We start from the raw sequence: 23090 nt of genomic DNA, 5'->3' as shown, positions 1-23090 counted from the left end.
ATTGCTGATGGAAACAGAAAAACACTTGAAAAAAATAAAGTAAGGGAACGTAAGTACAATTAGAAATTTTTTTAAAAAGCCTTTCCATAACAATAAAAATACAAGTCTTTAATAATTCAGTTTGTAAATTGAAAAAGAGCATAATTACTAATAAAGCTCGATTTAGTAGCCTAGAAGATAGTTGATGAAATGAATTCAAGTCATAGTAAGGAGGGGGAATAGTGAATTTCTTAGTATCTCCAGAGAAAATATAAACAACATATCAATAGACCCAAGAAGTATAACATGCAAATAGAAATTTTATAAGAAGAAAGGAGAGGGAGGGAGAGAGAGGAAGAGAGGGAAGGGTAATCAATCAAGTGACAAAAAAATTTTTTTGCTTGAATTAATCCAGATTTGACTCTATAGATTGAAAAGATTTACCAAGTTCTAGATTTCCAATTAGGACTGTAAATACAATTAGTTAAAAACGAAAAAGAGTCCACAGTCAGGCAGTGGACTTGTCATCAACATAGAAAGTTTTAAAAAGTACCATAAAATCCTCTAATCGCCAAAAGAAAGGAGAGAATCCAATACATTTATACACAATCAAAAGATTGTTCACTTGTAAGAAAAAAGTATATTTTGGAAGTGCAAGAATTTTGAGAACACATTCCCCATGTTTTCCATCTGAGGATAATAACCAACAAAAAATTAGAAGAAAAGCCACAAGACAGAGGAAGATGAAGAGGAGAGTAGAGAATGGTAAACAACAACCCTGAATATCTACATTAATATTGATGAATGGATGGGTGGATAGATAGATTTAAATAAAAATGGACAATAAGAAACAGACTGAGATCATACATAAAATAAGTACTATACAGGAATCCTGGAAAAGGAATATTAATATTGCAGGGGCAAATCAAATAATCTGGAAATAAAAATACTTAAATATCTCTGTGAAACGTAAGTTGGGAAAAGAGCAGAGTAAAAGCATTCTAGATTGAAAAAAGTGAGTAGAAATAGTACCTTGTTATGTTGGGTTATGATTAAGAAAAAAAAAAGAGTCATTAAAATTGATTGAATGAAATATTGTAGTAAACAATCTTCAGTTAAGAGATAAAAAGAAAAAAAGTGACTTGATTGAAATAGGAAAAAGGGGAAAAAAAACAAAGATATATAATAAACTGGACCTAGCTGACTGAAAATACAAAATCCAGTTATATTTAAGTTATTTAAAAAACAGAATTTAAATTGTGATAGAAAAATACTGAAAATAAAGTAAAATTTTTCAGTTAAGAGATAGGAAAAAAAGTGACTTGATTAAAAAAAATAGGAGAAAGGGAATGGAATACAAAGGACAAGATTTATGAGAAAATATAAGTATCATAAATGTTTATGCCCAAACAATATGGCAGCTAAATATATAAAGTAAAATCTATTAGAATTGTAAAATAATTAATGGAAAACAAAAAGCAATATCAGACCCATACATAAACTATGCACTTTCAGAACCAGATAGACCCAACATAATTGACAAAGGCATAACACAATTATGTTTAAAAAAATAAACCAAATTTGATATAAATTTTGCCTTATTTCCAAATAAAATCTTTAACAAAGTTTATATTTTACATATCTTCTGGATATAATCCAATTACATTGGAAATTAAAAATATGCAGATTCATTAAAATATTAATGACTTGAAAACTCATAACATACTTCTAAAGTAACTTTTGAATCAATCCAGTTATCCCATTCCTTAAGTACATACCCTAAAGAAATGAATGCGTATGTTTACCAGAAATATTTACATGTTCATAACAATTAGTGTATAATAACTTCAAACAGGAAATAAACCAAACTACCATCAATAAAAGAATGAATAAATAAATCATGATACATTCATACAATGGAATTCAAAACAACAACAATAAAGAATGAAATATTGTTACACAGGACATAGGTGATTCCTGCAGATATTAAAAGTGAAGAAAGTCAAACACAAAAACTACATGTTAGATGATTCCTTTTATATAAAAATGTAAAATTGTCTCTGGTGATACAAATCAATATGGTGGTTATCTTTTAGAATTGGTATGTTGGTGTGAAAGGGCACAAGGGACCTTTCTGAGGTGATGTAAACGTTCTGTATGTTGATCTAGGTGGTGGTTACACAGGTATATACATATATGTAAAATTCATCTAGAGGTATGCTTAAGAATTGTGCACTTTAGAGTGTATAAGTTATACCTTATTAAAGAAAAGTTAAAATAAAGGGACTGAAATTATGCAGTGCCTATTAAAAAAAAGGGAATACTTCAAATCAAAACAATTAGGATAAGATCTAATTTATAGCTTTGTATTCCTTCATTGTTAAGAGGAACTGACTACAAATAAAGAAATTTAATTTCTGATCTTCAAATTTTTTTAATGTTTATTTATTTTGAGAGAGAGAAAGCATGAGTGAGAGGGTGGCAGAGAGAGGGAGAGAGAGATTCCCAAGCAGGCTCCACACTGTCAGCACAGAGCCCAATCCAGAGATGGAACTCATGAAACACGAGATCATGACCCGAGCCAAAGCAAGAGTCAGATGCTTAACCAACTGAGGCATCCAGGCGCCCCTGATCTTCATCTTCAAATGTTTTAAAATGATAAAATAACTAAAAGAAAATTATTAAAGATAAAAGCTAACAATAATGAAAAAGACGGGTGCCTGAGTAGTTCAGTCAGTCAAGCCAGTTAAGGATAAATGGCCTTTAATTAGATCTAAGTATATATAGGAACTTAATATATAGAATAGCATTTTCATTTAGTGGCCCAGAGACCATTAACTTAGTAAATGATGTTGACACAAATGGATATCCATTTGCAAGAAAGTTGAACCACTACTCACATCATATCCAGATATAAATTCCAGGTAATTAGAGATATGTAAAATATAATAAGTTTAGAAGAAAATTTTAGTAGGTTTTATATATAACTTAGAGTTTAAAATACTTTTCTAACCAAGAAACAAAGACATAAAAGTATACATTGTTAGAAACACAAAATTTTTGTATTACACAAAACAACATAAACAAAGTTCAAAATTAAATGACTGGAAAATGATTATAACATATATGGCAGGTAAAAAATTAATATATGCAATAGAGTAAAAAGCATATTAAAATCAGTAAGACAAAGAGAAAGAACCAAAACCGACAAACACTATAAATAGGCAAATCATACAAGTGTACACAAATATGAAGGACAGTTAAATGTCACAGATAGGGAAATATAAACTAAAGTAAGTTTAAATCATTTCCTACTCACCAAATTGGCAAGTACATCTGCCACTGGGAATTTGGATAAAAATATTATACTCAAACTTTACTGGTGTAAATCTGAATTGTTACAGCCTTTCTTGAAAATAATTTTGTAGAGGCACCTAGGTGGCTCAGTCAGTTAAGCACCTAAGTCTGGATTTCCACTTAGGTCATGATCTCACAGTTGGTGAGTTCAAGCCCTGCATCAGGTTCTGCGCTAACAGCACAGGGCCTGCTTGGGATTCAATCTCTTCCTGTCTCTCTGCCCCTCTCCCACTCCTGCAAATGCTTTCTCTCTCTCAGTCTCTCTGTCTCTCTCAAAAATAAACAAACTTGAAAATTTTTTTTAAAAAGAAAATCATTTTGTAAATACCAACCAAAATTTACAATATTTACATCTTTTGATCCAACAACTTCACTCTTTGAAGTTAAAAGCACCAATACAAAAAGATGTCTGTAGTGGTCCCAAACTATAAGCAAAGTCAATTCTCATCAACAGGGGGATGACTGAATAAACTGGTGTGCATCCATATCATAAAATATCATGAAGACATTAAAAAGACATAAAGGGTTCTCATGATGTATTGCTAAGTGAAAAAAGATTTAAAGAAATGCATATAACATAATTCTAGTCTGCAAAATAAACACTAGCTATAAACGTTTACTTTCATATGCATCTATAAGCAAGATGATCATAGAAGAATTTTTTTTAATTTTTGCAAGAATATATTATATAAAAAATGTTTTTTCTTCACTGTGAAAAAGTTCAAAGAGCTATACAAGTGTGAAAAAATGGCTCCTCCTCAAATACTTTGCAGCCAGTTTCTATTATACAGATGAAAATAGAATTCACACAAAATGAAAGTTATTTCTCTGGGTAATGAGAGACGAATCCATGTTTAATTTATAAATAATTAAATAATGCTGACAACAAAATGTTCTAAATAAACTTTTAACAATTTGATATTGTTTTTGGCATTTTATACATTTATAAACATTGGAACTAGGAAATTCTATGAAAATACATATTTTATGGTGATATCTTAAATATATAAACTGTGAATATGAAGGATTACTATTCAGAACAAAAAATAATCATTCTGCTATACCTTTATTTTTTTGTTTTTTCTATACATTTTGTTTACTGATGAATCATATATCCATTTTAAAGAAATCATTTATTATAAATATTTACAAATAATTAATTCTATTATTTGTGTTTATAACCTCTCAGAAAAAGTAATTACACATAAGTTTGGTTGTAAGACATTTACAGATCAGCAAAGCAAGGAGAATTGTAGTTTCATGCCAAAGCACTTTCCTGTATGATTCCTGGAATTATGATCTCAGCAAGAACTAACTTATAATAGAGATACCAATCTGAGAAGGGAATCACCAGATCAACTTACTATAAAAAGACCATCATTATTACTCCCATCAAGTAGGACTTCACTCTCATCAAGTATCACTAGACTAAGCATGGGTTGGCCACAGCAACCAAAAGCAGGTTTATTAAAGCAGGTTTAATAGTTGAGTCCTTTGCCCAGAACAGAAACAAGAAAGGATGCAAAGTGATTAAATTAATGAACCTGTGAATGTGTTGCTTTATATGTAATATGTATTCCTCTATTGTTATAGACTGAATGTGTGCACCCCAAGTTCATATGTTAAAGCCCTAACCCCCAATGTTATGGTATTAGAAAGTTTTAAAAGTATTAGAAAGTATTAGAAAGACCTTGGAGAGATAATTAGGTTTAGATAAGAACATGAGGGTAGAGCTTCACGACAGAATTCGTGTCCTTGTAAAGAGACACCAGAGATTCTTCTCATCACCTTGTGAGAATACAGTGAGAAGGCAGCCATCTTGAAGCCAGGAAGAGGGTCTTCACTAAGAACTGAATCTGCTAGCACTTTGATCTTGGGCTTCCCAGCCTCTACAGAAGCAGGAGAAATAAATGTCTGTTGTTTAAGCCGCCCAGTCTATGGTATCTTATTATGGCAGCAGGAGCTGATTAAGACACTAGATCTATTTGTGAAATAAATCTTTAATTTCAATGCATTTGTCTTCAGAAACCACTACAAATGATAATTTCTTGGATATAAGCTGGCAGCTACCAGTTTTTAAAATTCATTATATGCAGCACCAACAAAACTAGGCCCCACAAAGGAGATTGTATACTAGTCATCAGTCTTATTTTTATTTTAACAATAAGAATAATGCTCCCTTTTAATATTTAAACATTTGCTCTGATTAAACAGTCCATTTCTGCTGACTCATAACAGACATTGGCCTGGTACTGTTTATTAACTTTCCTATGAACATATTGTTTATAGCAGGTGTCTGATTAACATAACTGGTCACTGAAGGCTCATTGTTGGCCACATAAGAGAGTAGCTTTGCTTGGCAGCAGAGCCAGCTCCTTTATCACCTCATGTATTTGAATCCTAATCAGATTTAATCTCCTCCTAACATTCCCTTTTGTTGGGTGACTCATACTTGGCTGGCTATGCAAGTGTGTCCTAAGTTCACCAGACCATTGCAAAAAAAAATTTGAATATGTCTCAATAGATATGGTCTTGGGATGCATCAAATGTTTTCACCTTAAAAACCTTAAAAACAACATATAAACTAAATAAAAACATGAGCAACAAGAAGCCCTTTTGGAGCCTGGTAAACAAAGCTGATGCTGGCATGACACCAGACCATCCTATATTCCTACAAAGTGACACATTTGCAATAGATTTATAAGAGATGTCCCATGCTTAAAATCATATACCCCAACACACCAAACAGAATAATCATGAATAAGAAATTATTACCTGTGCAAGCCTATAGGATCTGCAAACGTTGGCTTTTTGGCTGGCAAAAAGCTTTGGAAAGTCCGGAGGGGATCAGACTTTTTCTGAAGGGTAACATTCCCTCTTGGCTCCAAGACATGACAGAAGGTGACTGAAGAGTCTACTTTTTATCATCTCTAGGAGTACAGGCAGATGATACTTTTTTCCATTTTTTCCTACTCTAATAATTTTAGAGGAAAGTAGGAAAGATTTTCCTTTCACATCTCTTTCCTTAGAACTGGCATGTATCCTTCATTCTGCTGTGGCTGGTGACATCATCTCTCCCCTTCTTTCTGTATATGCACAAGGGTCTATCCTATGAACTGGATCATAGCAGTGAACAAGAAAGATAAGATCACTGCCATACTGGAAATCAATAGGCAAGTAGAGGAGATAGACAGTTAACAAATAAACAAATACATGTTTGAATATAAATACATTCAAATATGTAGAAAATATCAAAGAAACGGAGGAGCATAGAGGGCAGAAGACAATGAGAGGAAAGCGAGATATTTCAGAAAAGAAAATCAAGAAACATCTTTCTGAGAAAAAAATACTGGAGTAAGCATGTGAGTCAAACTCTTACAAAGTGATCCAAAAGGAAAGAGAGTTCTTTTTTTTTTTTTTAACGTTTATTTATTTTTGAGACAGAGAGAGAGACAGAGCATGAACGGGGGAGGGGCAGAGAGAGAGGGAGGCACAGAATCTGAAACAGGCTCCAGGCTCTGAGCACTCAGCCCAGAGCCCGATGCGGGGCTCGAACTCACGGACCGCGAGATCGTGACCTGGCTGAAGTCGGACGCTTAACCGACTGCGCCACCCAGGCGCCCCGGAAAGAGAGTTCTAAATAGAAGAAATAGTGAGTGTAAAGAATTTAATATATTCAAAAACGTAAAGTCATCAGCCTGACTGGAGCAGAGTAAGCAAAAAGGAGAAGGGTAGGAATTGAGGTCATAAAGGTAAAAAAATGTATCATTTGTTAAGTATTTGAAGTTTATTCTACATGTGACAAAAAGGAACTGGGAAATTTTGATTTTTTAAATTTATTTCAGACATATAAAAAGAAGTAACAAGAGCAGCAAAAATAAACATGTGTACCCAGCACCCAACTTAAACATTAAAAGAAAGGTTAATCTTCCTTCATATCCTATAGCAATAAAAGAAATGATACTTAGAAATAAGTCTGTTAAGCAAGATGAATAAGTTCTATGGGATCTGCTGTACAACATTGTACCTATAGTCAGCAATCAGCAATACTGTACTATGCACTATAAAAATTTGTTAAGAGGGGAGATCTCATGTTAATTTTTCTTAATATAAAAATATAAAATAAAACAAAAAAGAAAGAAGTCCAATAAAAATGCATAAGACCTTTAGGGAAAAATGAAGAAAACTATTGAAAAACATAAACGATATAAATATAGAATATATAATAAAAACATAAAATGTAAAATACAAAAAAACCTAAAAAATAACCTATACATAAGCACAAAGATTTAATATCCAAAAGTTAATTTTCTACAAATTGTTTTGATATTTACTGCATTTTTAATGCAACTAGAAAGACTAACTCCCACATTTTTATAGAAGTGAAAAAGTCCAAGAAGGTACAAGACAAAAAAAGGCCCTGTCTGGTCCAGTGACTCATTATAAAGCTACACTGAGTATGATATTGGTACAGGAATATACTAAGAAAAAAAGAAATAGAATTGAAAACCCAGAAACAGACCCAGATTTAGAAGAGAATTTGATATATGTTAGAAGCAAGATTGCAAATCAGTACTCCAAGAGAGTACTGATTTGATCAAAGAATCAACAAAGCATGCTGGGATAAATAGTTTAAAAGGAAAAAGAAAATATCTTACTCCCACTAAAAACTGAAAATAAAATGTAGGTGCTTTATGTAATCCCTTCTCAATTGTATTCTTACTTTTTCCCTCCCACCACAGTGGTAATGGCTCCTCTCTCACCTGCACACTGAGATGACCTAGTGTGAGTGAGAACATTCCCCTTATCCTTTTATCTATTTCTTCTATCCCATACCCATAACCTGTATACAGCTCAGATTCAGCTGTGCTGGAGAGCTCCCTTTTATGCAAAATATTTCAACAGGAGCTTCCAGAAGTTTCACATGGGCTAAACTTGGCAGCATTTCTGTTAGGATGTTAAGATGGAAGTTTTGGTTCACATTTAGTTTTTGAGAGGATATTTCTGTAGTGCTGGACTCTTGTCCTGTACAATATTGATCTCTCTTCTCTGTGACCGACTGGGGCTCCCTGACATGCCTAGATCTCTAATGAAGCTGTTTCTGCCATGGTGAAGAAAAAAAAAAAAAAAAGAGTTAATCATGACTCCAAATTTACGATTTTCCCTTACCTCTTTCATGTCTTTATGCTTTTATTACAAATCTATGTACTCTTAAGTAATTAAAAGTTCATGTTGAAAGCCTAAAATGTTTACATAAAGTATGTGTCCTTTGACTCATTATTTTTTGAAAAATATTTATCTATGTTGCTACATGTACCATTAGCCCACTACCTGAGTAGTATTTATTACGTGTCAGTGATTTTTTTATATGTCTAAATTACTTGATAATATGTCTTAAAAAGAAAATGATAGATGGAGAGGTAAGAAGGTAACAGGCTTTTCTAAGTTTGTCTGCTATATCATTTTCATTAGAGATAAGTCATTAGCAAGGAGGGGGAAGATGGAGGTGTTAAGTTTGAGAAGGACTGAATTGTATGAAATATTCTGGGAGAAGAAGAAATTGAATTAACTAAAAAAAAATGGAATAAAACTGCCTGGCAGTTCTAGGGGTCCACCTGACATTTATGATCAGAAATTTAAAGTGAAATAAATCAGCATGGTTGTGTTTTTCTCCAGCCATGCCATGTTCATCTTCTTGAACTAGGCAGAGACTTGGCTGTGTCAGATTCAGCCTTTTGGAAATTAAGGCTGGGGAGAGTAAGGAAGTTAATATGTATCGTGAAAAGCTGACATGACTGGATCCATTTTAAATGGAGCTGGAGTGGTCACTGCAGAGAAACTGCCTTACCTCCCTTTATTTGAACTGAGCCATAACCTTTGGACTGGGCAAAAGGGCAAGCAATTGACTTAAGAAGTCAGTAGGAGAAAAGACATGCTGATCACAGGACTGACAGTTGTGAACTTTCTGAAGACAGAATCAGCAGTCAGTCAATGTATAACCCAGAGTAGCTTAGTTTGTTACCATCCGTCGAAAAATTTTTCCTTCCATTCTTCAACTCATCTAATCACCCGCTTTTTTTTCCTCATAAAAAACCCTTGCTTTCACCCTACAAGTGGTACACTATTTGGGTTTCTACCTAACTCTGTGCTCCGTGAATTGTAATTCTTTGATCCCAAATAAAAGGCTTTTGGGCCTCACATTACAGCTCTTATTTTCAGGTTAACAGTATGTGTGGGGTACCATGGAATAAATCCAAGCTAAGTAATGGGGAAGGTGAAAGACCCCAAGGGTTATGAATATTATAAATATAGTAAAGTTAATGGATTCAATGTTCCATGTGCTGCAGATTTATTGAAGGGAAAGAAGAGCCATAAAGATGTGAGAGGTGGTCAGGGAGAAGGAAGCTTGAAAAACAGATATTGGAGGCTTGCAGTTGCTGGGAATGACAAAATCCAGTTAGAACCAAGGAAGTAAGTTGCTATAGGAATATGACCATTAGAAATGAAAATTAAAGAAAATGAGAGCCTAGATTATGCTCAAAACTGCCAATTGCAAGCACCTCCAGAAAACTGAAGGAACACAGAGAGCTGTAAGTAAACAGAACAAAAGTCCTCAAGTTACTATAAATGCCTCAGTCGTGCAAATGTTATATTTAGGGAGCTAGTTATTATCTGCAGAATAACAAGTTTGGAATATGGTAGTTGGTGATGGGCTTCTTTGCCTTTCACTTCAACCAAAAACGTCATGAAGACCATAGTATTAGAAGCATTTCTAGCAATGATTGGTTCTAGGTAGGTACAGAAAACAAAAGTATGGCACAAGCTAGAAATTTACAGTACTTACATGAGCAGTCATCTCATTGCTGAAAAGCAGTACTGCTCTTAACTCCTCAATAATCAGAATTTTTTCCAAGGGCAGAGTAAGCAGAGTAAGACTGACCTACTGGAAATTAGCCAGCTGATACGGGCTATTAATACACGGCAAGTGTTCTTACTCTATTTCTGGCTACACCTGCCCAGGGTGAGGTTCACCTGCATGAAACATGCACAAGGGCTGAATTTGGGTGCAATTCCCAACACGCCAGTCTTAACTCCATCCTTTCTCTCTCAACAAGAAGTCTTTAGAATTCCAGTAAGTTAGAGTGATGCTACAGGGATTATTTCTAATCCATTCAAATTTCTTTCTTACTTTAAAAATTTGGGTACAATAACTTTCTTAGAATCAAATTATTTGGAAATAAGTTTTTAACTTATTTAAATGCATGATAATGTTATAAGACCTTGGTTAAGAGACATAAGTTTAATAGATTGTTTAATGTTACATGAAAATCGCTATACTAGAAAATATACACAATAAATTGTAGGTATAGAGTCAATTTTGCCTTTTCTGATTAGTACGATGAATTAAACTCCACAAAGAATAAAGAGAAAAAGAAGGTTCTGATATCTGCCTTTTTTGAGCAATTATTAGTGTTGATATATATATAATACATATGCTATGCAAATGTGCTTACTTGTTTTTACCTTAAAAGATGACAACTGCATACAAGGATGCATATGAAAATTAAGTCCTCTATATATAAACCACTAAGGAGCATCAGATGAAAAGATGTTTGGTTACTCATCATGCCAAAAATATATATATAAGCATTAGTAGATAAGGAATCATTGGAAAGAATACTTTGAAAGACTATAAATCCAACAACTTTCTGGCAGAAATATGAGGAATTTATGTTAAAATGCCTGAAAAACCATTCCCTGAAAGAATCTTACTCTATAAACATCTCCTTGCATAACAGACCAACGTGACTCATAAGAAAATGCAGCTACAAAACAATATTACCATGTGGATTTCAACATGGAAACAGTCACAGAATTTTAAATTTTGGAAATTGAAATACCAAATGAAACTCATGAGCTTATCACAGCTTTAAAGGCAAACTTTACGTTAACAAGACTTTAGCATTAACAACTGGCTTCTATGATGCCAAATTGGCAGTTCTCACAAGTGTGGTTCTATAGATCTGAATCATAAGCTTGCATTTCAGTACCATTTATAATATACAGAGCATGACAGACTTCACAACCTGGGAACATCATGGTGCCTTACTGAGCAGAGCATATTTTTTTTTTTTAGTTTTTATTTAAATTACACTTACTTAACATACAGTGTAATATTAGTTTCAGGTGTACAATATAGTGATTCAACACTGATTTTTTTTTTAATCTTGATTCAAAACTGTTAGAAAATATGCATTCCTAAAGGTGACTTAAAAAGTGAACTGGGTGAGGTACCTGGGTGGCTCAGATGGTTGAGCATCCAGCTCTTTATTTTGGCTCAAGTCATGATCTCACGTTTTGTGGGTTCTAGCCCCATGTTGGGCTCAGTGCTGACAGTGTGCAGCCTGCTTGGGATTCTCTCACTCCTTCTCTCTCTGCCCCTCCCCTGCTCACACTCTCTCTCAAAATAAATAAACTTAAAAAAAAAAAGTGGACTAGGTGAAGGGCACCTGGGTGCCTCATTTGGTTGACTGACTGTTGATTTCAGCTCATGATCCCAGGTCATGATCCCAGGGTCATGAGATCGAACCCCCATGTCATACTCCACACAGAGTATGGAGCCTGGTTAAGATTATCTCTCTTTCTCCTTCTGCTCCACTCCCCTGCTCCCCCACCCCCGCTCTCTAAAATAAAATTAAAATTAAAATTAAAATTAAAATTAAAATTAAATTTAAAAAGTGGACTGGGTGAGATTGGCAAAACTCACTTGACTGTCAAGGGCTGAAAATTACTCTAATTCCTTTGACAGTTTTCACTTCACTGGGGGAATTAATGGGACTCTGGATCAAATGGAATGCCAGAAAACACACACACACACACACACACACACACACACACACACACACAGCTCTTTAATGCTTTTTGATGTTGGAATACTTATATCATAAAATGTTGCATTTCATAAGACTTTCTGATGAAATATTTTATATTAATGTTTCATTAATCAGCAACTTGCTAGCAAAGTTGTTTTCAATATTTCATACCCCTGATACTATAGTGATTTAATCATATAAAACAAAGACTAGCTAGTGGATTTTTGCATGTTAAGAGTATTGGGTGTGTAATCTTAATAAACAGTGATCTAACAAAAGGAGCCTAAAGCCTTGCCCTCTAATAGACTTATGAAAGTAATTATACCTTTATTGAAGTTACACTCCTCTCAAACCCCTGCTGTTCCTGCTGTTTCTTGAAGATGGTTATTCTCTACTTAACGAAAACAGACAGGCCTTAAAAGAATAGCTAGTGTTAAGTCATATTACACAATTTAATCGGATTCTCTATGTAGCTTATAACAATGGTCCAAATATTTCAACCCAAACAATAAAAGACTCAAAGGCTTAAAAAAAAAAAATCCCAGAATGGCTAATTAGACTACCTTACTAATTGGAGTAACAACTCACATGACTGCAGGAAGACAGGAAAGAGGGGAAAGGGGAAAGTCTTTCACTGGCCCAGATCATTCCCAGGGCATATCATTAGCATAGGCTTTCACAGGCTTTGCACAGCCATAGCTAGGGTGAAAGAAGGCATTAACAGAATGAAATAATGAAATATGAGACAAAATATCAAGAACCATCTTTAAAAAGTGTTAGGGGAGAAAGCAGGCAAAACTGTGGGAGCAGCTGCTTGGATTACATAGCTGAAGCATGGTGGTGAGAGACAGATCTTACAGGCTTGCTCTTTGCCCCTAGGGTCTGGTCCCTCTAGTTTATGCAGGGGTGTTCAAGTTCTAGAGAAACATGTTTAAATAGCTCCTAACTGACACAAAACTGATATATGTATCCAAAGTCTAATATGAATTGTGTATTTGAAAATATCCATTTCCAATAGATGACAGGTGAATACATAGGATTCAAAACAAGAAGAACAGTATAAGAAGAAACCACTGTCAACTAGATCTCAGTGAATGATCTGACATCTTTTAGTCAGCAGTTTTAGTAATTCCACGCTCTCTCCAGTTACCCACAGATTTCTCCTCTTCACCGTTACCAGCTGACCTAAAAATTCTAATTTGCCTTGCACAAATCTCGCTTTTATGTGTGAAACCTCTTTCTCTTATGATCTAGTTAACTCATGCAACAATGATTGACATTATCTTCAACATTCTCTATAACCTTTCTCTGACTTCCAAACTTAAGACATGACATTTGTATTAATGCTCGATACTACTGTGAATATATAAACATTTACAACCTTGTATTTATCTAGTTAGATATGTCCATGTCCCTCCTGTTATTAAGTGGATTTTTGAGACCTTTGAACCACAATATATTTCACAACACATATAAAGTGCTCAAAATGTATTTGTTGAAATTGTTGTTGAAATTTGGTGTTACAATTTTATCAAAAAAGATTCTGGATTGCCACAGCCACGGAAGGCATCCATGTAGTATGCTCTAATTCATTTCTTTTCACTTCATAACTTATTCCTGAAATCATCAATCAGAGAAGAGAATGTGTTTTTACCTTTCACGTGGCTGAAAGCATCAGAAAATATCTACTAAAACACCAGAAAAAAAAGGTGCAACCTGCTATACAAAGGCTATAGACACCACTGACAAAATCTTTACTTTTTTGTAATGCATGGAAAGAGTATCGGTTCATGGGAGTTTTGCAGTACACCCATCAGAGTAGATGGGACAAACATCAAACACTTTTAAGTACTTGATATTACTTTTTTTTTAAGTTTATTTATTTTGAGAGAGAGAGAGCAAGCATGAGCAGGGGAGGGGCAGAGAGAGAGGGAGAGATTAAATCCCAAGTAGTTCTTCTCCACAGGGTCAGCCAAAGCCAGACACAGAGCTCAATTCCATGAACCATGAAATCATGACCTGAGCCGAATTCTATGCTTAATTGACTGAGCCACCCAGGTGCCCCAACACCAAATATTTCTAAAGGGATCCAGTGTTCTATAACACAAGTACATGAAATTCTGCTAAAGAACTTCATGATAAATCGGTTCAGGATTCTTCTAGAATTCTTCTAGATTCTTCTAGGAAGTGGAGGTGACAGTAAAAGGAGTATTATCATTATATAGTCATTAGAATAGGTGCCAAACTTTCCTAACACTGACCACATGCTCAAAGTCATCTTTATTAAGTCATTTCAGATAATTTTGTCCTAAGAATTCTACTCATTTACTTGCCTCCGTATTTTTTGAGAATTCTGTCTTTCTCTAGTGAACAAATTTAGACCACTAGGTCATAGATTTTACTGCACTGGGTCATGACAGTAGTATGAAGAACCAATATCAGTATGTCTAACATGAGGATTATTCCTCCTACCCACCCCCCACCCCCAGCCAGACACCAATCAACCAGGAAGCTAAATTGATTTGAAGAAGTAGGAAAAACTCCACATCTATTGACATTGAATAGTATATATAACACAATTGATAAGAAATAAATGGAGAGACACTGCAGCTGTGCTAGCCTGAATTCAGTCTGAGTTGGGGCAGGCACTGGCAAGCCGGAAATTTCAGAGGCATATTTCGAAATGAGAAAGCCACAGAATGGCTTGACAACTATTACACACATCCCAAGCTAACTGGAAAACAATGGGAATGAACAGGAAAGACCCAAGAGTACCAGTGGAAGGTAGAATATGAGGCAGATGTAAAATATGAGCACATTCGAGCACTGAATGTACTCCCAACCCACACACACAAATCAGGCAGAGGCTGGAAACCTTAATGGCTCAAGGTGTTTGAGTAAACACTCTGTCTAATCATAGGCTGACAGCTAGGTTATACAGAATCAGAGATAGTTTTTTCAAAAGCCACTCTAAAAAAATTAAAACAATGACTGAGCAGAGAAATGAACAGCCAAACACCTGGGGGAGACAGATCAGATTCCAGATATTAAGTCCAGAGAAGTTACTAAATAAATAAATAAACCGTTGGAAAGGGGACGCCAGAATCCATAGTTGCAACAACTATTACCTAAAATGTCCAGTACTCAACAAAAATAACAATAGAAACATTCAAATAAATAGGAAAGTGTGACCAATACTCAGGGGAAAAACAGCAGTCAACAAAAATTAAGTCTGAATGGACTTATATATTAGATTTAGCAGATGAAGACATCAAAGATGCTACTATAAATGTGCTCAAATAATTGAAATAAATTATATTTAAAGAATTAATGGGAAATATGACAATTACTCAAAAATGGGCATTATCACGATAAACAGAATCTGTAAAACAATAAATGGATTCTAGCATTGAAAAATGTAATAACTGTGGGGAATAAGCTTAGTTGTTCCCTGAGCCTGCACTGATGGGTTAACAAGGCATAAAGAATTAGAAAGCCATAGGATGTACACACCCAAGTTTGGGTAAACAAGATTAGGTAAATAAGATTAGGTAAACAGGGCCAAGTCCCCCTGTGTAGGAGAAGCAGGGCAAAGGCCTCCAGTATTGGACAAAGGTACAGGAACAGAGAACCTCAGGATGAAAACATCCAAGATGAGGTAAACAAGATTAGGTAATTCAGGGTAGAAATGCCCCCCCAACTTAGTACAATAGCCGAAAGCTGCTTTCACAGGAAGGACCAAATTAGGTAAAAAGGTAAATAGAGCTATAGATTGCAGTGGGGCAAAGTTGCCCAGAGGGAAGCTAATTAGCAAAAGAGAGGTGCCTTGTTGACCCTGAGGTAGCATGCTCCGTCTTTCTGGTCTCCTAGACCAGTTTAGGTAAACAGAGGTGAGGACTCAGTCTGCTGTGAACAACCTTCTGTCTGGTGCCAGGATTTTGTTTTGTATTGACCCAAACCCCTAACACCGCATATCTTCAAAACCCCCTTTCCCTACACACCCATGACTTAACGTTCATGATTTCATTGTCCCTTTGTGCACATCCATCACCACATTTGTAAGCCTTCTGATCCTAATAAAAATGGAGCAAGGACCCTTACTTGGGGCTCTTGTTTCCTCCTGGACAATTAGCCTCTCTCTCATTTTTAATCCTGTGTCCCGTTTTCTTGCTGGACAAGAGAGAACTCCAGACACAGAGTCTATGACAAATAAAAAATGAAAAATTTACAAAACAGGCTCAGCAACAGATTTGAGAAGACAGAAGGCAGAAAGTAAACTTGAAGATAGATCAATAAATATTATCCACTTTTAAGAACAGAACAAGGGGCTCCTGGGTGGCTCTTCAGTTGAGTGTCCAACTTTGGCTCAGGTCATGATCTTACAGTCTGTGATTTCAAGCCCCGTATTGGGCTCTGTGCTGACAGGGCAGAGCCTGGAGCCTGCTTTGGATTCTGTGTCTCCCTCTCTCTGTGCCCCTCTCCCTGCTCATACTCGCTCTCTGTCTCTCTCTCTCTCTGTCTTTTAAAAATAAAGAACAAAAATTGAAAAAAAGGTAAACACAGCCTCTGAGACCTCTAGGACACATTAAGTGTACTCATATAAATGTAATAAGAGTCTAAGAAGGAAAGGAGAGAGGGGAAAATGTACCAAAAAATGGCTGAAAAATTGACAAATTTGATGAAAACATTAATCTACAGATCCAAGAAGTTCAATGAACCCCAAGTATGATAAACATGGGTGACCCATGATCCATACCCATGTCTGTGGTATTTTGTTACGACAGACCTAGCAAATGAATACACCAAGCAATGCCTATGTCAAAGATGACACTGCAGATCAGGTAGACACTCCACATGCTATGTCAGTATGTAAATGCCCTCTATCCCTTTAGCCACAATCTCAGAAAAAAGGGAATGAAAAGCCAGACTGACTGAAATTCAATTTTGATGGATAGAACCAGAAATAAAAATTAACTTGTTGTAGAAAAACAGTGAGGGGGTGCCTGGGTGGCTCAGTTGGTTGACTGTTTGACTCTTAATTCAGCTCGTCCGGCTCTGAGCTCAGTGTGGAAACTGCTTAAGATTCTCTCTCTGTCTCTCTCTCTCTGTCTCTCTGTCTCTCTCTCTCTCTCTCTCTCTCTCTCTCTCTCTCTCTCTCTTTCTTTCTCAAATAAAAGGAAAAAAAATAAAAACAGTGAGTTTATGAGCTGAGATTTGTACCAACAACATAAATATATAGTGTGATCAAAATTTATTATATAAAAAAAGAAGATTGTCAGATAGTCTCCCCAAATGTTAATAGTAGCACTAGGAAATCCATATAAGACCTGACTACCTATTCTATTCGACCCCTAGTCAGTAGCTGGAACACAAAATAACCAGTAATTTTCATTTCATCTTTTGTTTTTAGGGTGTGTCTTCAGCATTTTATAATAAATATGTGCTAAATGTTTTTAGAAATTATTTAAAATAAGGCCCCAATACTTCTGTATTTTTTTACTGCCAGAATTTGCCCATGTCTCACATTTCCTATACCCTAGAATCTCTTACTATCTTTTTAAATCCTCTTTAACCACTTTCCTGCATAATTAAAATTTTATCATTAGAGTGTCTGTTCATATGAAAAAAATTTAAGGAAAAATAATTATACGTTTCTAATTTAATAACATAAAACCTTTTCTCTAGAAAACAGCAAAAAATTCAGTGTTGTCCATTTATGGTGGACAAAGCTGTGCCCTGAGGAGCAGGAGGCCCAGGATTTAGTTATAGTTTGCTACTAACTAGTCAGGGAACTTGAAATAATTTACATTCCATTTTAGGCCACAGTTTCTTCAGATGCATAGAATATGTTAGGTTAAATAACATACAGGTAATTTCTGTGTTTCTGATTTTAAGGTTTTTGTCTAGAACTCCATAGTGAAAAGGGACTTGTCTTCATTATTACTGTGTGTTCATTTTAACTCCAGAAAATAAACTAAACATTCTATTTGCATGCTGGAAAAATACTGGAAAACACTCAAAGTTCAAATTTCTAAAAATTTAGGCAGATGATAAGAGAACAGATGATATAGAACCACAGTGTATTATTTTCCTTACTTTCAGATATGCCTTTCTGTAGTTTTTAGTTTCATTTGTTGAGATTTAAATGAATATCAAATAATATCATGTTTGCATACTCTTCAGCTTTTAAGATCAATGCATGCATGTAGCCTAAGATCAATGCATACATGTAGCCTGAAGTTGCTTCATTTTCCCAAGGGAAGATTTTCAGACAAAAATCGTGTCCTCAGTCACAAATTTTTTTGTTACCATAGTGATGAGAATAAAGAATGGGGGTGGGGAGCTAAAAATACCTGAATACATACAGACAGTTTTAGGAATGTGACCTACTTGGTGTCATACACCAAAGAAGTTAATCAATTGAATTAAGTACATATGCGTTAGGTAAAATATGCTACTGGATGAAAAAATGCGTAGGTTTCACATCTGGCGCTATTATCCCAATCAAAGAAGTCAGTATGAATGAAGATGACTGACAATCTAAAACACATAAAATCAGATTATTTTAAAAATGGAATATATACCAGAAGCAAGTAGAAAACCATTAATTTAGCTTCATTTCTCATAATTTTTTTTCCATTAGTTAGGATATTTCCATTTCAAATGAAAGCTTCTTATGCACCAAAAGAATTTTTTCAAGTGGATGGAGCAACATAATTGGACATATATTTTAAATTATGTTAGAGTGGCTCCTTTCTGTAAAAAAAAAAAAAAACACAACACTTCCCAATTTCAGGCAGTATAATAAAAACAATATGTTTTAAAACTAAGTTTTCTTTTGAAAATTCTAGTTTTAATAAGAAATTTCATAAACTCAATCATTTGCAGAAAACCTACTATATTGCAAGGCATTAGGCTAGTCTGTGAAAGATCAACAAAAGGCAGTACTTGCTGTCAAGAATGTTTTCATCATCTAATTATGCTTTCATAACATTGACTTTTAAAGTATCTTCACATAGTAAAATGGAAGCAACACCGAACCTAACTTAAAGAGACCAGGAGTCAAGTTCCAACTCTACTAGTGAGCTTAGAAAAGTCTCTTCTTAAGTCTCAGCCCTCTCATCTGTAAAATGAGCATAAACGAACACACAGTTCATTGTGATATGAGAGGGTGGAAACCAACAAAAAACATTCAGTAAACAAGCTCTATAGAATGAATCAGTATACAAAGAGATTCAACAGTTAAACATTTTCAACATAAAAAATTATCAAAACTATTAAGTATACTTACAAATTTTTTAAGAATAATGAAAGCAAACATTACTGAGCACTTGTATTGGGACATATATTTTACATAAATTATTTCATTTAAACTTCACAACAGTCCAACTGACTTAGATAGTATTATCTTTGTTTTATGGTTGAGAAAAATAAGGCATAGTAGAGATAAATAAATTGTCCAAAGATACAACCAGTAAGTGGTGAAGCCAGGAATTAAACCCAGGAGAGCTCATGCCAGAGCCATACTCTAAATCTAAGCTTATATGATATATTCCAAAATAATCAGTAGAGGGAAATATTTCTATGAAACTGTTAATTTGAAAACAAAATTATATTTTAGATTACTAACACTGATCAGTATAAGTTTTAAAATGTCTAATTCATGCTATTTTGCTGCATTTAATTTTTTCATTATTATTATTATAAAGAAAAATGAAAACAACTTAAACATGCAATGATAAATAGCTTATAGAACCTCCATATGACAGATTATCACCCAGTCATTAATAATGCTGTGAAAGGTATGGCTTGGAAACTTGTAAGCATTGGTAAGCAAAAAAAGCAGATTTTTAAACATGTAGAAAATAATCTCACTTTTCATAAAAATAATGTCATATACATAGAAAAAAATAGGAAAGATAGACATCAAATGCTTACAATTATTATTTCTTAGCAGTTTTGTATATTTATACATTCCCAAATTTTCTATAATAAACATTCTAGGTTTTTGTCATTAGAAAAAAAAATTAAACAATCTAGTCATGACTACTAAAGCACAAAATGATTTAGATGCTTCTGCCAATCTGTGAGCAAATAGTTATTGAGAGTCGAGAAAACTGTTCTAGGTACTAGGGATACAGCAGTGGCAAAGCAAAGTCATAGGTAATAAATTAGGTAAACTAAAAATTAAGAAAGAGAACTTCAAACCTATAATGAATCTCCAACTTTGTCACTCTGGCCTTAATCAAATCTTCCTATAGGTAATGAGTCCTTTTCCTGTATTTAAAGTTTATTTATGTATTTTGAGGGGCAGGGGAAGGGGCAGAAAAAAATGGGAGAAAGAATCCCAAGCAGTTTCCTCAGTGTCAGTAGAGAGCCCCACACAGGGCTCATTTTCATAATTTTTCTCAATTAAATTGTGAACACACCATCCATCATCTCTAAACATAACAGCAAGCTATAGCACTATTATGGTCATAGAAACATTCAGAAGAACCTTAAGGAATTAAGGAAAACTTGTTGATATTCCCCACATCTTCGTGACAATTTTCACGGGATGTTCTTCCATTTAAATTATTAAGTATTCTCATACAATACTATCCTTTCACCTATCTACTGTTCAGAAAATAAAGGATTTTCTAACTGTAAAATTCTATTGAAATAGTTTACAATGTTTAAATATTTAAACTTGGCTATGTTCTTCAGTACCAAATCTAGCTATCCGGTAGAAAGATTTTTGGCATCAGTAGTTAAAATATAGTGGCTTAAAATACACTATGTTAGATGTAATTTATATTGTATCAAAAATATATTAAAATCTTAAAAACTTAAAATAACCTCCTCCGCCCCTTTAAAAAACGTGTGTTACATTAACTTCTTTGAATCATCCTTAAATTTCTTCTTTTATATATATTAAAATCAGATTTTTAAACCTTTAGGAAAAGGATTTTATAAGACAAATTTAATGGAAAAGAAACATGGGAACAATTTAAATTTAAATTATATTTAAATTAAATAAGAGAAGGAAGGAAGGAAAGAACAAGGGAGGAAGAAAAGGAGGAGAGGGAAAGACAAAGTAAGAGAAAAGAAGACAAGAAACAGGAAACCACTCACCTTTATGGACCAGGTCCCAAACTTCATCAATTTGCTGCTGGATTGGGAAATGACCACACTCATTGAAGAATTTAAGGAGCTCGCTTCTTTCCAATCCTTGCCAATCTTCTCTCTTAGCAAACATTGTTTCATAGACTAAAAGAAAGACATAAAATATTTTCTTTTTTTTTTTTAATGATGGAAATTTGGGAGAATGAGAAAGTTGATTTCATAACTATTTACTTAAGAGGGCAGTTCTTTTTTTTTTTTTAATGTTTATTTATTTTTGAAAGAGAGAGAGAGCGTAAGTGGGGGAGAGGCAGAGAGAGAGGAAGACACAGAATCTAAAGCAGGCTCCAGGCTCCGAGCTGCCAGGGCTAGCACAGAGCCTGAAGCAGGGATGGAACTCACAAATTACAAAATCGTGACCTGAGCTGAAGTTGGATGCTTAACCGACAGAGCCACCCAGGCACACCAAAATATTTTCGTTATAGATACTCTGTCAAGTACAAACTACCAGAAGGCTTCATCTAACTTCAAAGGAACTTTACCTCTAGTTTTATTTTTATGTCTTGATTAGAGTGGCATTATGGCCACCTCCTAGGGAGGGCTAGAAGGAAATGGGACATGCTTCTCCTTCCTACATTCTACAGTAGTCAGATTTGGACCTGTTTCTGCAAGAGAACACTGGCATCCTCTGGCCTGGTTTACATGACAATTGCCCATGGATCATGCATACATCAATGCTCAAACCACATTGTAAGACATAACTTTGATGTCAGGATTCATTTTTCATTAGTTCCCCTAATTTTTTCTTCTCTTTCTGGCTTCTATCTACATTCTAACCACTCATATAATTGATTCTCCTCTGGACTATTTATTCTGCTTCTGATTTTGCCCCTAAATGGAATGATGTCTATTTTTCGTTCGCTAACTTCATGTATTCTTCCTTCCTAGTTAAGGTCACTTGGTTCAAGTGACCACAGAAAGTGACCTTGCCACTCTTCGCTCTAGGTTTCCACAGAAATCCACTCAGTTGGGTCATCCTTCACCTATCTCCTATACTTGGCATTAATGGGAGTTAGATAATAACCAAGAAAACTGATGCATACATCTTATAAGTGTAGTTCCCCATAAAGAGTTTATTTTTTCTTTTCAAAAATGGGATACTAAACCTGTACTCTGAAGTATAATTGTTTCGCCCCATGATGATGATTGTCAATCAGAGTGAACAGAATGACAGGGTCTGCCTCAGTACAGGTTTAGCTCTGAAATACAGGCTCTAAATGACAAAGAACACTAGAATGTTTTCTAACCTAAATTAAGGCACAATCCTGGCACTCAACCACATGGACTTCAACTTTCCATTTATTTACTTATTTGTTCGGTTGAGGTGGACAGTCATGAAATATCAACAAATTCAAGAAATATTTAGTGATTGCCTAAATATAAGCCACTATTCCAGAACCTAAAACACAGCAGTAAAATAAATTCATATGTAGAGTATCTATGGCTTTTTCTCTCTTTTCAAGGAAGCAAACTAGGGTCACCTGGGTGTCTCAGTAGTCTAAACATTGGACTTTCGCTGAGGTCATGGTATCATAGTTTGTGAGTTCAAGCCCCGCACTGGGCTCTGTGCTGACAGCTCAGAGCCTGGAACCTGGTTTGGATTCTGTCTCCCTCTCTCTCTATGCCCCTCCCCCACTCGTGTTCTGTCTCTCTCCTGAATTCAAAAATAAATAAACCTTTTATTTACTTTTTTGGTTTTTATTAAAAAAAACTTTTATT

At 34.7% G+C, this 23090-nt stretch overlaps 1 protein-coding gene across 21 annotated transcripts in view; it reads right to left on the bottom strand.

The window, feature by feature from the left end:
• IQCM (IQ motif containing M) overlaps positions 1-23090 on the bottom strand; it is a 674133-nt gene that overhangs the window by 340590 nt on the left and 310453 nt on the right. For 19 of the 21 annotated variants that reach the window (XM_045056876.1, XM_045056875.1, XM_045056873.1 and 16 more), the window contains 2 exons: positions 21324-21458; positions 16311-16409 (listed from right to left, as the gene is read on the bottom strand). In XM_045056876.1, coding sequence (XP_044912811.1) covers positions 16311-16409; positions 21324-21458 — 234 coding nt within the window. The remainder of the gene's footprint in view (positions 1-16310; positions 16410-21323; positions 21459-23090) is intronic. The other 2 variants (XM_045056879.1, XM_019828871.3) reach the window with 1 other exon arrangement.

The sequence above is a fragment of the Felis catus genome, chromosome B1 (genome assembly GCF_018350175.1).
Source record: "Felis catus isolate Fca126 chromosome B1, F.catus_Fca126_mat1.0, whole genome shotgun sequence".
Taxonomy (NCBI): Eukaryota; Metazoa; Chordata; class Mammalia; order Carnivora; family Felidae; genus Felis; species Felis catus.
Note: the sequence above shows the minus strand (reverse complement) of the source record. Positions and strands in the feature narration are given on the sequence as shown.